Source organism: Helicoverpa armigera, chromosome 13, assembly GCF_030705265.1.
Source record: "Helicoverpa armigera isolate CAAS_96S chromosome 13, ASM3070526v1, whole genome shotgun sequence".
In the NCBI taxonomy this organism is placed as follows: domain Eukaryota; kingdom Metazoa; phylum Arthropoda; class Insecta; order Lepidoptera; family Noctuidae; genus Helicoverpa; species Helicoverpa armigera.
Genome location: NC_087132.1, coordinates 399569 through 416661, shown reverse-complemented (window position 1 = coordinate 416661; position 17093 = coordinate 399569). Strand labels below are relative to the sequence as shown.

The window sequence follows — 17093 nt, the reverse complement described above, 5'->3', positions numbered from 1 at the left end:
CGGTCGCTTAAAAAAATGAGATACAAAATCATAAATATATTTTTTATTAAATCACAATTTACTATAAAAAAGTGCCTCAGCGTAACGTAGGTAACATTAAAGCTTTATTTTTAACCACTGCATTAGAACGGGCTCGACTCTGCTAAGTTAATAATGTGAAAATTCGATAACACTGAATCTCAATCAATAGCAGTTTTAACCTTAGCGGGCATTCTGCTACTAAGGCCGCGTCCCCATCATGCACGGCGCGGCGCCGTCACCGTACAACGTCACGACGTCTCCGGGCCACGGCACGGCGCCGCGCCGCAGCACGACATACTTCAATCGTAATTGAAAGTATGTCGCTTATCAAGTAGAATTAGCAGAATCAAGTCACAGGTACCTACTACCTGCCTCCCTCTCGGATGTCATGAGAGTTGTCGAGCATATTCGTAATGTTACTTTACAAGTGCATGCTACATGTGACACTTTAAATTAAATAATTATTCTAAAATAATTCAAATCAAAATTATAATTATGTGCACAAATAACAACTTAATAATAAATAAATTTATACTAAACCTTTGTAAGTAAATACTAAACGAGATAAATAATAAAAATAAAAATCTGATCGCGGTTTCACACCAACACCTAATTAACCGGTCGATATCCAAGAGATTATGCAAGTGCTGCTACCCGTTATTCATTACCTACAAATAAGGATCTTTACAACTTATAGGTGAATCCGAATCATAGCGCTTTATGTGTTAGATGTTCTGGTTGAGACTGGGTCAGGAACGGGCACTGTCTGTGGCGCTGTCGGCGCCTGCGTCGGGTCTATGGACTGGTCTTGTGCACCGCCGTAGTGTATCTTCTTAACCCTGCCGCGTTTGAGCCGCGTCTCGCGCACCAGCTCGGGAGTGGGCGGCCGCCGCACCGGCAGCGTCGACGCCATGCGCAGGTGTGCGTACAGCGGGATCTGCAACCCACACCATAAAATCGCTAAACTGATAGTTGGAATAATATTCAACTCTGCACACAACATACTTCTTCTGCTGAGGTTCTAATTTGTTCAAAAGATGAACTGATAAATCTCATTAATTTGAAAAATTGGTTTGAAGAAATCTGGAGGCAACAGGAAATCGTATCTACAGAAGAAAAGTATACTGACCACGGGCAGGGAGTTATCGAGGACTATTGGTTCTTGCCGCTCTGGACGCGCTGGCAGCGTGAAGTATCGTCCGAGCAGAGGCTCTGCAGGCGAGGCGCCGTACGTCTTGTGCTTGAGCTCGTGGTCGGTGATGTCGCGCAGCTTGTCCACCTCCTTCTGCCCCGGCACGTAGCGCGACACGTACCCGCCGCGCCACACCTGCACACGCTCACTCTCAGCTGCCTACTCCACCAGCGCTTGAACTGGTTGCCATTTGTCAACACCTCCTATACCTTGAACGTCGTGAAGCTGGCGACTTTCTGCACGTCCGGGGGGAAGCGAGTCGCCTCTAGAGTCCACGGCAGGAAGCTTCCCAGCGTCTGCAGGTATTCACCGGTCAGACGCCACACTCGAACGCTGTAGTCTGAACTGCCACTGCGAATTTAAAAGTATGTATTTAAAACGTAGGTAACGTTTCCATTACTATTGAATGAATACACTCTACTGACTACTATAGATAGTGTACAACTTTATACTTCGAAGTGTATGGAACTCACGTAAATACAAGTTTCATCTCGTCGATATAAGCTATGCTGGTGACAGAGCGCAGATGTGCACGGTAGCTGTTCAGTAAGAGTGGCTTCGGCTGGTCGCGAGTGCTGCGCTTGGCGCGACCCTCGATGCGGTCACGCCACAGGAACGGGAACAACAGGCGCAGCCGGGGCATGTTTATATGCGTCTGTAATGAAAGAAAAAGCTGTGGAGACTTTATTGGAGAAGCTTTATTGGAGACCAATGTCTATATAAGCAGATTCGAGTAGGTATCCCTTTCATTTACACCAGTCGAGCCGGTCGAGCCCGGTCGAGTCGAATTATTTAAGGTAGGTAAATATAAATAATATAATTTTACGTGTTTACCGTCGTGTTTGAGAGGTAGTTACTCAGGAGCCACACTTTAACATATCCCTGTGTGGTAGCAGTGAAGAGGAACTCGTTGTTGATGTCCGTGGTCATGGTTGCTACGTGGTCGCCTGCCATGTGGATGGCCTGGAAAGCGCCTTGGTATCCACCCGCCGAGTGGTCTGACCAGCATTGCACTGTGCCGTTCTCCAGCGCGAGTAGGAGGGAAGCTGGAACATGTCAGTAAAGTTGTCTCGGTCTTGGAGTGTATGAGTATGTGACGTGACGTTGCTACTAATTACTGACCGACGTGCATTTGCTGCGGCCGCGTGTGCAGGAAGATCATGGCGTGCACGGCTAGGTGCCGCATGTTCTGCGCGCGCGTCGGCATCGACACGGTAGACACGCGCCGCGCCGTCGCCTTCTTGATCGCCGCCGATGGGTCCACGCTCTCGCGAGAGGTTCCCATTCTGTGCAAAATTTACTTTATCATCATCCGTCTATATATACACCAAGTACCAATGAAAATAATAATGAAAAAAGGTTTTCAATATTACTGTTTGTGATCGTACTCACCCAGGTTTTCTAATGACGGAAAGTCTTTTTCCCTTAAGATCAGCCATCCTGTCAGGAGTACTCGAGGTCGGCTTGAGAGACTCGCGCTTGTGGAAGTGCATTTTGATGCGAAGCGTAGGCTCCGTGCACGAGAACCGTCTGCGAAATTATTATATTATCGTATGATTCGTATGTTAATATAAATCCGCACAAGGCTTGTGCTTGAGGGTTCGGTTAAATACCTATATGCACCTGTAAGGCTGGCCGGTCTCCAGCTTCCACAGCACGAGCTCGGAGTTGTAGCTGGCCGTGGCGATGGTGAGCGGGGGCCGCACCGCCGCCGCCAGCACGTCGTCTGTGTGACGTATCTCCCAGCTCTTGCCATGCATCGCCATGCCGGAGTCTTCGAACTCAACCACGTGGCGGTTCCAACCTACTGCTAGGATCCTAAAAGAAAGTTTTTTTTTTATTCCTTCTTTTTTCTGTACATTCAGTAACGGCCCTTTTTTAATTTAAAAGTCACATTAGTTTACAGTTTATATATGTATTACAACATAATTTGAAAAAAAAAACAGCCAAGTCACTGCTGCGGCTGCGGGAAGTGCTCCAAAATGTAGTTTCAACATTTCATTGCAGACACACAACCATCGGTGAAGTAAATTAAAGCTTGCGAAAAGGCTACGCAGGTGATGATGATAATAAATAGCAACGGCTGAGAAGCCTTCGTTAGTTGAATGCGTTCATGAAGCATGTAGTTGATTAATGATTAGTAGTTGATGAATGAGGTCACCTGCCCTCCACCCAGAAGCAGGCGGTAACTTCGCACATGTGCGCGATACTCATAGTTCTCAAGCACAAGCCCGTGTTGAAGTTCCACACCTAGACAACATAAAACATCTAGTTTAAAGTCCGATGATGCAAGCGCCTGATGAATACCAAGAATGCTAAATGAATTCAAAACCTTGAGTTCGCCGTTCCTGGCTCCTGTGAGTAGCAACTGGTAGCCGGGGTCGAAGCAGGCCGCAGTGATTTCCACCGGGATCAGCTCACCATGCAAAAGTCGCGTGTGCGCATCACGGATCAAAACGTTGCGTTTACCTGTAAACATCCGCAAAACATCAGACCATCAGGCATTGGATCGAAGTACCTACGTAGTGCGTACGATGTCTCAAAGTTTTTATGTGATTGACAATCAAGCAGTACCTTACCAGTAACAGGGTTCCAGTTCATGATAATGCTATCCATGCCACATGTGAGGATAACCTTAAACAGCGGATTGTAGAGGACCTTGGACACAGCTCGGGAGTGCGTGAACCCGTCCGTGTGCAGCGGGTTGAGCTGCTCGTCCAGCACCACGATGGCTATCTTAATGGCAGCGAGGATGAACTCGCGGGTGGCTGAGTTGTACACCGCGGAAATTGGGGTTCTCTCACCAACTACTGCCGGAATGTCGATGTAGGTCTGCAATAGAAAATAATAATCCAGATGCAGATAGAAATTATATCTATCAGCAGATTGGTGAAAATCCTTTTACCTGAATACAAACTTGGCCCTGGACATCCCACACCTTAATTGTTCTGTCTCTGGACAAGGAGTATATAGTTTGTCCCTTGTTCTGCAGCACGACACAGGTGACTGCTGCGTGATGCCCGATAAAGGTCACGCTAGGTTTAGCTGGCACGAACGGGTTCCACACACGGACCACGCTATCTGGACCTCCCGTTACCAATATGTGTGCCTCCTCATCAAATTCAAAACATTGAATCCCCTGAAAAATATTTGTATGTGTTAGTTTTGTACTGTTAAGTATTCACTAGGTATAATAAATGAATAGTTATTTACAAATTTAATATTAATTAATAGATTATGACGATAGGACATTTAATTGAACTTCTACTGTACCTTTTCAACTTTGAACATGTTGTGCGTCTTGGAGCCGTGTATGTCGCACATGAGCAGCGCGTCGGGGCACGTGGCGCACGACACCACGCAGTGCAGCGACTTGTAGTACGAAACCTGACGCACCCACTCCGCGTGCAAGCGATTAAGCTCTACTAAGCGCATTTCTGGCAAAATTTGGGGCTGCAAAGATAGGTCACTCATAGAGAAGTACAAATACTGCTAAGACATACTGACTACTAACATGACTAGCAATTGTGTAATAACCTGTCTCTGCAGATCTACATGACGGAATATCTTCAGCGCCCGTCCAGCCTCATTTTTGAAGGGTCCGCGCTGGATTGGGGAGAACAGGAGCACTCGCACGTTGCCGCCCACGTCACCACAAATCAACATACATTTTTCGTCACAATCCTGACTGAAGTGATAGAACATCGTACAGATCTGTCAAATGAAAGTTAATATCCAAGTGAAGACACTTTCATTCATGGAATTTGTAAAAAAATCGGCATAGACATTTTCAGCAAACACATATTTTCAACACTCGAATCAATCGTACGTATTCATATGGCTGCATTGGGCTAGCTAGACGGATGAGATGGAATGACTATCTCATCTCACCTGTGATTACCTCATTTATATTAGAAGGTACTGCTTCTTAACTTTATGATGTAAAGAATTCTAGAGATTCAAACAGTTAAGTCGTATGCTTGCCATATACTCCCAGCTAGTGATGACAATTTTCAGGGTGAAGGTTTTGGCGGTGCAGTCGTAGAAGCGCAGGTCGCGCTCCGTGGAGCTGGTGACGATGATGTTCACGTCGGGCATGCACACCATGTCCGTCACCCACGTCGTGCGCACCTTCAGATACGCTAAGGAGGGGAGTTCATAATCAGGCCCATAGAAGATTTTCCCTTACTATGCCACCTCGATTTAGAGCAGTGGTTCTTAACCTTTTTGGCATGAGGGACCACTTTACCAAAAGTTTGTCTTGCCGGGGACCACCCCAATGGTTTACCTAAATTGAGGGTTATTTGATAAAGAATACGAGCACACTTTATAATTAAAATTTACAGATTTTGATGAGATTTTTGTGACCGCATTCTCTTTACTGACTTCTGAATTCTTGGTTCAGTACTACTCAAAACTAAACGCATGTCGGCAGTGGCATCCAAAAGATTTCTATGCTTGTTTTTAACAATCAGAAGCGTCGAAAACCCACGTACGTATTTATAGCTTTAACTAAATCTATCATTTACAAACTAAACATTGCGTTTACAAAACGCAAGGACCTAAGTACTGTCATACTCATGTATTTAGTTTCCAAATGCGCGAGCGAAGCAAGCGCGAAATTTTTTTCGGATTAAAACCAAACATTACGTAAAATGTGGCCCAAACTTACTTAACTTTTTGTTTGTTGACAAATGCAAAAATAAAGGCACCCAATTTTTGAATACGCGAGCGAAGCGAGCGCGAAATTTTAATTAATTTTTAAGACTCAAAGCCAAAATTACGTAAAATGTAGCTCAAACATATTTTTTTTTTCTGTTGGACAAGTAAGATGGATATCTTTTATACGTCTATGCGAAAACCCCTATTCGCATAGATAAGTAGTTAAAAATAAAATTAGATTAGCAACGTCGCGAAGTAATGCATCGCGGACCACTTGGAATGCCTCCAGGGACCACCAGTGGTCCGCGGACCACCGGTTAAGAACCACTGATTTAGAGTGAATTGAAGAACTGCAGACACACATAAATATTAAGAAATGATGTTGTGAGTTCCTAATATTTCTTATAGGCAGTACAGAAGCCAAAAGTGAACATTCACTCGTTATCGTTGTTTAGATAAGATAGCAACAGGCAAGCTTAACGGTCAATGCTTTTACCTCATTTGTTAGTCAACAGTAGTTTGTCGAAATGCTGTGATTTTGTTTGCTTGAGTGCCTACGCCCCACATCACGCTGGCTTTTCGGAGTCAAGCAAGGTGCGCTTGGAAGTGTGATGCATAGTAAATATGTATAAACTCATCACTAACAGCCAGTTTCTTCATCAAAAGTTAAAAGTCAAAGTAATGTCTAAAGTTAAAGTAACGGTTAAATTCAATTTTTCTATGAATTTTGCTGTCACTTTAGCCTTGAAAAAACGAATTTGACCGTTACTTTTACTTTAGACATTACTTTAACTTTAACTTTTGAAGAAGAAACTGGCCGTTAGTCGGTTGTCAGGTCTACTCAGTAATTAGGTTCTCCTAAGTAGCGAGAGAAGTAGCGAATAGAAGCTATGTTCACACTTACGGTTGGAAGAGTAAGCAGTCCGCAATAGATTCATGTCGAGCGACCACCAGTTGATCATGCCGTCGCGACTGGCCGTTATGTACGAACCTTGCATCGGGTCCGTGCTGCGGTCCTGTGTATGTGGTTTACTACGTCATACATAACAGATGATCACAATCGTTTCACGTCAGCAAACTACTAAATTGTTCGAACAGATACGTTTTCCTATCGCTGAGTTCATTACCTCTAAAGTGTAGAAAAGTGGTAAGTTTTATTGAATATTAGGTACTGCTAACTTTTTCAACATCAGGGCAGAAACATATCCGGGAAATGGGGTGCCTGTGCTGTGAGCGCAAGATAGTCGGCAAGCCCATGATAGGAGGCTGCAGCGACTCCCGCTGGTTCTCCGCATCGTTGCCGAAGTAGCCCAGGATCAGGTGCGACACCAGCTCGTCCCAGTCTACCTCGCCTGTTCGACTTGTGTTCATCTGAACATAATTTCGACAATGATTTCTGAGAATTAATGTAGGTACTTGAATCTGAATCATATTTGAAATTATTCTATGATTTCATCTTTTTGTTCAATAAATTTAAAAAAAAGTAACGTCGCCGTCCGTTCTCACCGTCACTTTGGACGAGTGAACGAAGGTAAGTCCGAGCAGGCTCGTAGGGGCAGGCCGGCTAGGATTATGGCTATAAGTCCTGATTTTTACGTAGATGCTGGTATTCGGTTTAGCTCTTGTTCACCTCTTAAGTCTTAAGTCACCAGTCTCAGCCATCAAGCCTCCAATGCTCTCTGGACTGTCGGTCTACTCTCTCCCACCAGAATAATATCGGACGTTAGTGCGTCCATTATCAGCAGGAAGAGGTAGATATAGGCAAAATGCTTACCGTTAGCTCTTTACTCCCTATCTGACTATCTATACCAATATAATAAAGAGGAACATTTTATTGTTTGTTTGTACTCCAAATTCTCCGAAACTACATAACTGATTTGAAAAATCTCAGCACTGTTTGGAAGCTACATTATCCGGTTATAGTTTATCCAAATGTGCGAGTGCAACATCTACCTTTAAAAAGAGAATCTTAAATTGATCATCGTCGTACTCCACATTCAACAAAGTCTTAAGAAGGTTTCTGAACTCGTTGGCCATAAGCTTGTTATTGAAGGCCTGTTGGAAGGCTTCCTTGAGCTTCAGCATGTCCTCCATGCTGCAGCGGTCGTGCAGCGCCACGTTGCGCCAGCCCGGGCCGGCGCGCGTCACCGCCGTCAGGCTGCCCTCCGACTTCGAAGACATCGACATCGTGGACCTAATCTGACTGTCGTTAGCCATTGTTCTATTTTTTATTGAAAGTTACTCTAAACAATATCAAAAGTAGTGTATATATTATTGATTTTTGTAAAAAAATGGAGCTATGATCTCTCCATGTTTGTTTTGTTTATGATAGTGTCAATGTCAATATCAAAAAACGCTTTGGCATTTCAAAATCTTAATTTTGTCCATCGAGCTTAGAATTTATATGTCAATGATTTTGTCTCAGATCTTTTAGTAAGGTTATAAGCCACTGACCTCTATATTTACCACTGGACAGGCTGTTCCGTACGTTTGACAGCAATTTTTTTGTGCTCATTTGAAGCGCCAATATCGTCTAAGCGAGTGTCTACAGAACTAATTTTGACGTATAATTTCAAATGGCTGTGAGAGAACTGTTTGTTCATTGGTTCATTGTAAAATAATTTTAGTACCACGGGCACTCGCTACGTCTAACAGCGCCAAAATGGCGATTATCAAACGGGCACAAAAGCACGTTGACAACAGCCTGTCCAGTGGTAAATATAGAGGTCAGTGTTATAAGCTGTATACCATAGATGTTACCACTCTACCTATAACTTTAGAAAAAGGTTGAGTACCTAACCTGACAAAGTTATACTCCATAATTATGGTTCCCGTAGTTTCACACGCCTCTCAGGGGATCTTCCCATAGCCGGACAAAATGTCTATGTTACACAGGAGATTATGTAGCTTCCCAGTAGTGCAAGATTGCAAATCGTAATCAATCGGAATTCTTTCACTGTTGAGAAGCTAGACCCGCGTAACATAGACTATCTTTTGTCCGGGTACGGAAAGAAGCTCCCGCGAGACGCCGGGCTATGGACGGGTAATAGCTAGAAAATTATATAGTCAACATATTTCTAGCTAGGTCAATCAGTAGTAGTAGTCCCCTGTTGGTTTTGGTTCCCTTGAGAGTTTTTTTCAACTCGATACCTTCACTAATTCTCTGCTCTCGCGTTGACAGGCGGACTGTTTTTTACTTTGAGGAAAACTTTGAAAAAAAAAACGGATGTTAGCTAAAACACGTAACCAGTAAATTAAAGGCCAACAAGTAAGATGTTTTGTAAGTATATTAAAAAGTCTGCGACATTTCCATAACAAAAAAAAATGAAATGTTTCTGAGCGGCTCTCAATTAACATAAGATAAAGTTATTCATATTCTTACATTCATAAAGTTATATTCCTTACATAGAACATAGAACTTAGTATACCTAATACTAAGTTCAGCTTAAAAAAACACACAACCCTGCTAAACATAAGTAAAACATAACTCGTATAAATATGTAGGCATAATTAAGCGATAATTCAACTAATTGCGAAAATAAACGAACCATTGACCAAATAAAGAAACATTTCTAGTATAAATTAATCAATTGTTCTCATCGAGCTGGACTGTGGAGTCTCCCAGTCGGCTGACTATTAGCTATAGCTATTAGCTTATAACGTCAGGCTAAGACTTTTTCACGGTTGGAGGCAGTTGCACCTGCAGGTGCGTGGTGGGCACGGCGTCGGGCGGGCTCTTCCTGGCGAGGCCCTCGCGCAGCCTCGTCTCGCGCACCAGCTCGGGCGTGGCCAGGCGCCGCATCGGCTGTATCGACGCCATGCGCAGGTGCGTGTACATTGGGATCTGCAGCAACAGAAAACTCACCTTATACCAAGAGCGGTCGAAACCGGACGATACATTGGAGACTCTCTATCTGAGGGCATATATTTTACTGTAAGGATAACCAGTGTGTTATTTATATTTAATTTCAGATGAATTTATTTACTCTTGGCATTGAGACGTCAAGCTCGATGGGTTTTTCCACTTCTGGCCGATCGGGCATCACGAAATGGTGTCCGAGCAGTGGCTCATCAGGCGGCGCGCCATACGTTAGCTTCAGTTCTTCCTTGGTGATGTCGCTTAACAGGTCTATCACCTTCTGACCAGGCACGTAACGTGACACCACACCACCATTTAATACCTGTTAAGATGTCCTTGAATTAAGAACACGTTTTAATGATATTTAGTAAATGCCTGGCAACTATTCAGAACTTATAAGAGCATACCTTGAAGGTGGTAGAGCTAGCAATTTTTTTCACATCAGGTGGAAAACGTGTAACTTCCAACGTCCACGGCACGAAGCTGCCGAGCGTCTGCAGGTACTCACCAGAAATACGCCACAAGCGCACACTGTAGTCTGAACTGCCGCTGGAAATTGACATCATCTATCGATACTGGTTACCGTCTTTGCTTAACAATTTTTCAATATATTTTACCCACTTCCCAAAATAGAGGACGGTTTCAATTCGTTGGAATCTTTGACGTTGTTTTTTTTATTTTTTATGTATGTTCGCAGATTACTAAAAGGTGCCTGGAACGATTTGCGATTTGTATGATTGGTGTATACTTCCCAGGTCTCGTTGTTTTCGTGTCAGGATCTGAAGATGCAAACCCGGAGAGATCAAGCGTAAATTTTGAATATTTTCGGCATGCAAAGGGTACCTACTTAACATTTAGCTGTATGTCTGATATACATATAAAACGGTTGAAAGTTGAAAGCTGACCCAATGATGGTGACGAGAGGGAGTTGGTGGAACTCCGCAACGGCATGCAGTAACTACATACATATAAAAAAATAACTGTGTATAAATCTTTTTTTCTTGTAAGAGCTTTTTCTATCAACAAATCTCATATCACACAAACACACACACAAACACACTCACAAATCTCTGAAAAATGATCTTACGTGCAGATGAGATTGAGTTCGTCGAAGCAAGCGACAGTGGTGATGCAGCGCAGATGTGCGCGGTAGCTGTTAAGCAGCAGCGGCTGGGGCTGGTCGCGAGTGCTGCGCTTGGCGCGACCCTCGATGCGGTCACGCCACAGGAACGGGAACATCAGGCGCAGCCGGGGCATGTTTATATGTACCTACAACAGTCGCAACACATTCATACCTCGCGCACTAGACGATCACTAGTTAATAGTCTAGTCGTGGTACCTGGATAGAAGATGCTATGTTTGGGCTGCGTCGCCGACCAAGGACTGACCATAATACGGCCATTATTTTTGTCCTTCTGTAATTTTTCTTTTTTGGGACAGATGATTGTTTTATAATCACTCAGTCCTTTACAGTCACTCTAATTTAATTTCATCCTATATTACAGTGCACTCCATAGTTTATGCTATTTATATGGCATCGAAATTGATATGGTAACATTATGAAGTCAAATATATCAATATTGCGGCTGGCCTCGGCCAAGCCGCATCCTTGGTTGCAGGCGATACGAGTTGTTCACAACGACCAGTCGTGCCAACCGGTTAGCCATTCATATGGTTACAAACCTTGGTCGTGACCGTCTCGTGCCCGAGGAGCTTCATACGTAGTCTATTCATTTATATGACTCACCGTTTTATTGTCAAAATAATTAGACAAGAGCCACACTTTGAGGTATCCCATGGTGGTACCAGTGAAGACGAATTCATTGTTTATGTCGGTCGCCAGCGATGACACATAATCGCCCGCCATGTGGATGGCCTGGAAGGATCCCTGGTACCCGCCCGCCGAGTGATCTGACCAGCACTGCACTGCGCCGTTCTCCACGGAAACCAAAAGGGAAGCTATAACAAAACCGACTACTTAGGTAGGTGTTCAGATAATCTTATTCTATGAATTCAAATGAAGGGGTGCAATCTTAGCAATGACGGTGAGTTGAAAAATAGCCACATTCTAATTAAAGGCCTAAGTCTAGAAAATAATAATACTAGCGTTTGACTGACCGACACGAGGGTGCTGTTGGCGTGTTTCCAGAAAGAGCATGGCTTGCACGGCGAGGCGGCGCATGCTCTGCGCGCGCACCGGCACCGACACAGTGGACACGCGTCGCGCCGTCGCCTTCTGCACCGCCTGCAGGGGGTTCACGTTGCCGCGAGCTGCCAAGCTGCGCACATGCACATGTGTCTACTTTACAACCTAACTCTTCACGTATTATTGCCACTTTATTAATATTTCATTACCTGGGTTTGCGAAAACCGAGAGCTCGTTTCGGAGTCTTGTCGAAAGGCGTCGTGACGGGCCTGATGGAGGTGCGCTTCCTGTAGTGCATCTTAAGGCGCTGCGTCGGGTCGGAGCACGTGAACAGTCTGAATACAATTCATAATTATTAATATCTCCTTAATACCTTACCACGGACTGGGTAATTTTTCAACAGGTTTTTCGTTTATTTTTAAGACTTAAGTCTGCCTTCATTTTACCCACAAAGCAATTACTGCTCGGCCCGGAAATCGTATCCAAGAGAATCATTCTCAATGTAATCTTATTTTTTTTAATGGAAAATTTTGCCAGACCTGTAAGGCTGGCCAGTGTCCAGCTTCCACAGCACAAGCTCGGAGTTGTAGCTGGCCGTGGCCAGCGTGAGCGGCGGCCGCACCGCCGCCGCCAGCACGTCATCATTGTGTCTGGTCTCCCAGCTCTTGCCGGTCTTCGACGTGCCGGAATCATCGAATTCTGTCACAACGCGATCCCACCCAACTGCCAAAATCCTAAACAGTTCAAAAACATGGAAACCAATAATATCATTCTGTTATTATCATTGCATTATATTAAAAAGTGTCACACCTCGTATCCACCCAAAAGATGCCGGTTACTTCGCACATGTGTTTAATGGTCATCACTCTCATGCACAAACCCGTGTTGAAGTTCCAAACCTAGCAAATTTTAATTACTTATTAGTTTTTAATTGAATATTATTTCCATTATTTCTTATAAGTTTAATCATTTTGATCATATACCTATTATAAGTTTGATTTAAATATCAAAAAAAGCTTCTTAATCACTAAAGCTGCGGAATCAGGTAACCGCTTGATCGCTGAATAGCCTCTAGATCTACCTAATTGACAGTCAGATATCAATAAATATTGGAAGTTACCTTGAGCTCTCCGTTCCTTGCACCGGTGACCATAAGTTGGTAGCCAGGGTCAAAACACGCCGCAGTGATCTCCACAGGGATGAGCTCACCATTCAGCAGACGAGTATGCGCGTCACGAATAATCAGATTGCTTTTGCCTGCACACAAACTACCAAAAGTGAAAACGACGGATGCGAGACCCTAGAAAACGTTACCTACCGACCTGAAACATATCACTAAGCTAATTAAAAATGAGATTATGTAAAACAGATGAAACTAGAGTTATATTACCAGTGGTAGGACTCCAATTGATGATGATGCTATCCATGCCGCACGTAATGATAACTTTGAACAGAGGATTATAGAGGATCTTGGACACAGCTCGCGAGTGCGTGAACCCGTCCGTGTGCAGCGGGTTCAGCTGCTCGTCCAGTATGAGAATGGCTATTTTGACGGCTGCCATAATGAACTCGCGCGTGACTGGGTTGTACACCGCAGAAATAGGCGAACGCTCGCCCAGGACCGCCGGCACGTCGATATAGGACTGAAATCATAGTAAGTTGTTAAATGTATTGTCAGTGTAGAAGAATGTGTTAACGAAAAGTTCCAAATAGGTAGGAATCACCTGAAGGCACACGTGGCTCTGTACATCCCATACTTTGATAGTTCTATCTCTAGATAACGAGTAGATAGTGCGACCTTTATTTTGCAACACGATGCAGACGATGCCGGTATGATGTCCAATGAAGGTCATGCTGGGCTTGGCGGGCACGAAGGGGTTCCACACGCGGACCAAGCAGTCAGGGCCACCTGTCACCAGAATGTGCTTCTCCTCCTCAAACGTGAAACATTGGATACCCTGAACCAAAGTATGAGATTAGTGAAAAATAAACGTGCTTTATGCATTTACAATGCAAAACGCTAATGACCACAGTATTCTTCGTTCAAAACTTAATTAAACAGTTTTAGGTAGCTATGTCTTATTTATCGTAGTTTGCCGGGAACATTTTTTTCTTTATGCCGCTTATTACTGGCCATTTTCCCGTGGTCTTGACTGCGTCCGGTGGCAACCATCCAACAGTGAAATAATTTTTTAAATCGGTTAACAAACAAACAAAAAAGATTTCTATTACATTAGTATAGGTCAAGGTCAATGATAATTTCTGTTTTGTGTCACCGATATAACCTTTTCAACTTTGAACATGTTGTGCGTCTTGGAGCCGTGTATGTCGCACATGAGCAGCGCGTCGGGGCACGTGGCGCACGACACCACGCAGTGCAGCGACTTGTAGTACGACACCTGACGCACCCACTCCGTATGGATTCGAGTTAACTCCACCAGACGTAGCTCTGGTAGCATTTGAGGCTGCAACGGAAACCCCGATGGTAGTTTAATAACTTGATTACAACAAATCTTAGCAGGTTATCTAACTACGTCTCATAAAAATTACAACCTAATTTGCCCAATTTGAGCAGTGTTTTACAGTTTCATAGTATATGACAGTAGGTATAACCAAATATAATAAACTACGAAGCATTATATGTAGTTAGTACCCGTTTCTGGAGATCTCTATGACGTATAGTTTTCAAGGAGTGGCCAGCTTCGTTCTTGAAGGGGCCGCGCTTGTGCGGAGAGAACAGCAACATCCGAATGTTGCCGGCCACGTCGCCGCAGATCAACAGGCAGTCGTCGTTTTCATCCGCCGTGAAGTGATAGTGCATCGTACAGATCTAAATCGTTTGTCGATAGGTTAAGTTGGTAACTAAACTAAACACGTTTATTGAATGTGTTATTCAGAAAATATTTTTCTTGCCATATACTCCCAGCTGGTGATGATAATTTTCAAGGTAAAGGTTTTGGCGGTGCAGTCGTAGAAGCGCAGATCGCGCTCCGTGGAGCTGGTGACGATGATGTTCACGTCCGGCATGCACACCATGTCCGTCACCCACGTCGTGCGCACCTTAAGATACGCTAAGGATTGAGAAGAAACCATGTAAAAGAAAGTTAACCTGTTATCAATCAAATACATATAATCAGATATAAAAAATCATAATCAGAACAAATGCAATGGCTTCATTACAAAGTAAAATAACTTGATTATAAGGATAAGATGAACTTAAGTGTTAATATAAAGTTAATTTTTATATTATGGATGTAGTCATAATGATGTTTGTAGTATATATATCTATTAGAACTACTATACGGAAAATAATAAAAGCTACGAACGACTGGTAGAGTAAGCAGTTCTTAACAACTTCATGTTGAGCGACCACCAGCCGATCATGCCGTCGCGGCTCGCCGTTATGTACGAGCCCTGTATCGGGTCCGTGCTGCGGTCCTGTGCCATACATTTGGATGTCACAGTTTCACGATGTTTACTTCCAATAGAAGATATATAGTGTACTAAGATTACATAGAATAGCAACCATAAACCTAAGTAGCTCTAACCCAACATAGGCCTTCTCCCAACTAGCAAAATAATAATAGAATTTGATTTTAATATGCTACGTATCTGGACTAATTCAAGCTCCGATGAACGTTTTACTGGTTGCGACTACGCTTTAAACAGCATAATACATGCTGTGTTTACTCAAATACTATGTATCTTATAATTTGTGCCTACTTACCTATATCCGTTTATATATGTATAGTCCTGGATAAGTGAAGGCTCTAGGATAGCATGGAAACCACGTTTTGCTAGTTGGGCAGCTATCTGGGCCTTGAAGTCCAATCGGGTATGTTTAGAAGGTAATTTCAAGAAGAACATCAGTCTAGCGCCGTCCACTGCCTTAATTGACGCTACCTATCTATTTTGAAAATGTTTTCCACCCAGGTATCAAACTGCTAAGTTGGTACTTTTCAAATGGCATTACCTTGGCAACATCGGGACAGAAACATATCCGGGATATAGGGTGTCTGTGTTGCGAGCGCATGAGCACGGGCAAGCCCATAATGGGCGGTTCCAGGGCTTTTCTTTGGGTTGAGGAGTCGTTGGTGAAGTAGCCCAGGATCAGGTGTGATATGAACTCGTCCCAATCGATTGTACCCGTACGGCTGGAGTTTACCTGGGTGTTGATTACAATACTGTAATTGGTTTTATTGTCACCTGCTACAAAACTACCTACACAAACGCCAAATAAGTTTGAAAAAATAAGTTTAACTTTTAGGAAATAGTTTTTAATAGTAGTTTTTTTAGCAAGGAATCACCAGTTCACATATAAGTGTTATAGTATCCTTAGTAAATGCCGCTAAATGTATTTTCAAAAACTGATGTAGTATGAAGCGGTTTTTTTCCGCTTCCCCTGCACTAAATGAACCCTTCTAACCTAACCAACTAACAAACAAAAATTAGGTAGTACCCGATACCTTCATAAAAAGTATTTTGTACTCATCATCGTCATATTCCACATTTAACAAAGTCTTGAGCAAGTTCCTGAACTCAAGTGAATTCATTTGATTGTTGGGTGCGTTCTGGAAGGCCTCCTTGATGGCCACCATGTCCTGCATGCTGCAGCGGTCGTGCAGCGCCGCATTGCGCCAGAAGGCGCGCGTGCTGCTCTCCGACTTCGAAGACATCGATAATAACGACCGGACATTGCTTTCACTTGCCATTACTATTTCAACCCAAATTACAATCTTTTCTAGTCACTGTCAGAAACGAGTCAGAAATAACCATGAAATAACAAAATGGGTCACAGAGTGAAACAATTCCAACGAGTCAGACGAGATGACGAGAAACCTAGAACAAATAAAAAGGTTAAATAGAAAGTTATAGAAACAAATCTAAAGTACCCCTCATAGTATTGCGCACCATTTTGCGCATTTGCGTTTCCTATCCTTATTCAGGCCATCATATAGCGATTTTTTTGATTGGCATGTCCACAAAACTGGATACGGACGAGTGCAAGTAAAAAACTCATAAACTCACTCATATGTTAAGACATCCACATCTATGTAGCTGAGATTATGCCGTATCATTGATACCAACAAATACCAACTGAACATAAATACTAATATCTACCAAGACATCAAACTACCTAAATGGAGAAATAACAGGCAGCGGGCTGCTTTGTGAATGTTTCTAAAACTCACAGTGCGACTGGCCCAACACGA

The 17093-nt window shown here is 43.4% G+C and overlaps 2 protein-coding genes across 2 annotated transcripts; both read right to left on the bottom strand.

The window, feature by feature from the left end:
- Window positions 1–71: 71 nt before the first annotated feature.
- On the bottom strand, window positions 72–8222 carry LOC110376876 (WD repeat-containing protein on Y chromosome). Its single transcript, XM_049840289.2, has 18 exons — window positions 7829–8222; window positions 7055–7246; window positions 6780–6891; window positions 5198–5355; window positions 4751–4927; window positions 4487–4666; window positions 4119–4352; window positions 3793–4045; window positions 3546–3682; window positions 3375–3463; window positions 2837–3031; window positions 2606–2743; window positions 2336–2499; window positions 2048–2259; window positions 1687–1868; window positions 1423–1564; window positions 1151–1348; window positions 72–958 (listed from the first exon to the last, which is right to left on the bottom strand). Exons 1-18 carry the CDS (start codon window positions 8090–8092, stop codon window positions 740–742), a joined length of 3246 nt encoding a protein of 1081 aa, XP_049696246.2. The 5' UTR covers window positions 8093–8222; the 3' UTR covers window positions 72–739.
- Window positions 8223–9146: 924 nt separating this feature from the next.
- On the bottom strand, window positions 9147–16683 carry LOC110376878 (WD repeat-containing protein on Y chromosome). The gene is made up of 18 exons (XM_021335502.3): window positions 16347–16683; window positions 15854–16045; window positions 15207–15318; window positions 14794–14951; window positions 14534–14710; window positions 14166–14345; window positions 13605–13838; window positions 13271–13523; window positions 13001–13137; window positions 12691–12779; window positions 12420–12614; window positions 12090–12215; window positions 11853–12013; window positions 11482–11693; window positions 10822–11003; window positions 10142–10283; window positions 9862–10056; window positions 9147–9719 (listed from the first exon to the last, which is right to left on the bottom strand). Exons 1-18 carry the CDS (start codon window positions 16590–16592, stop codon window positions 9543–9545), a joined length of 3168 nt encoding a protein of 1055 aa, XP_021191177.3. The 5' UTR covers window positions 16593–16683; the 3' UTR covers window positions 9147–9542.
- Window positions 16684–17093: the final 410 nt, after the last annotated feature.

Coding starts and splice junctions, on each gene's coding strand:
- LOC110376878 (XM_021335502.3), bottom strand. CDS start 16,592: ATGGCAAGTGAAAGCAATGTCCGGTCGTTATTATCGATGTCTTCGAAG. Junction 14,952..15,206: donor AACTGCTTACTCTACCAGTC/GTTCGTAGCTTT, acceptor CTCAATCCTTAG/CGTATCTTAAGGTGCGCACG. Junction 12,014..12,089: donor CTCGGTTTTCGCAAACCCAG/GTAATGAAATAT, acceptor GCATGTGCGCAG/CTTGGCAGCTCGCGGCAACG.
- LOC110376876 (XM_049840289.2), bottom strand. CDS start 8,092: ATGGCTAACGACAGTCAGATTAGGTCCACGATGTCGATGTCTTCGAAG. Junction 2,500..2,605: donor TCCGTCATTAGAAAACCTGG/GTGAGTACGATC, acceptor AATTTTGCACAG/AATGGGAACCTCTCGCGAGA. Junction 1,565..1,686: donor GAGATGAAACTTGTATTTAC/GTGAGTTCCATA, acceptor TTAAATTCGCAG/TGGCAGTTCAGACTACAGCG.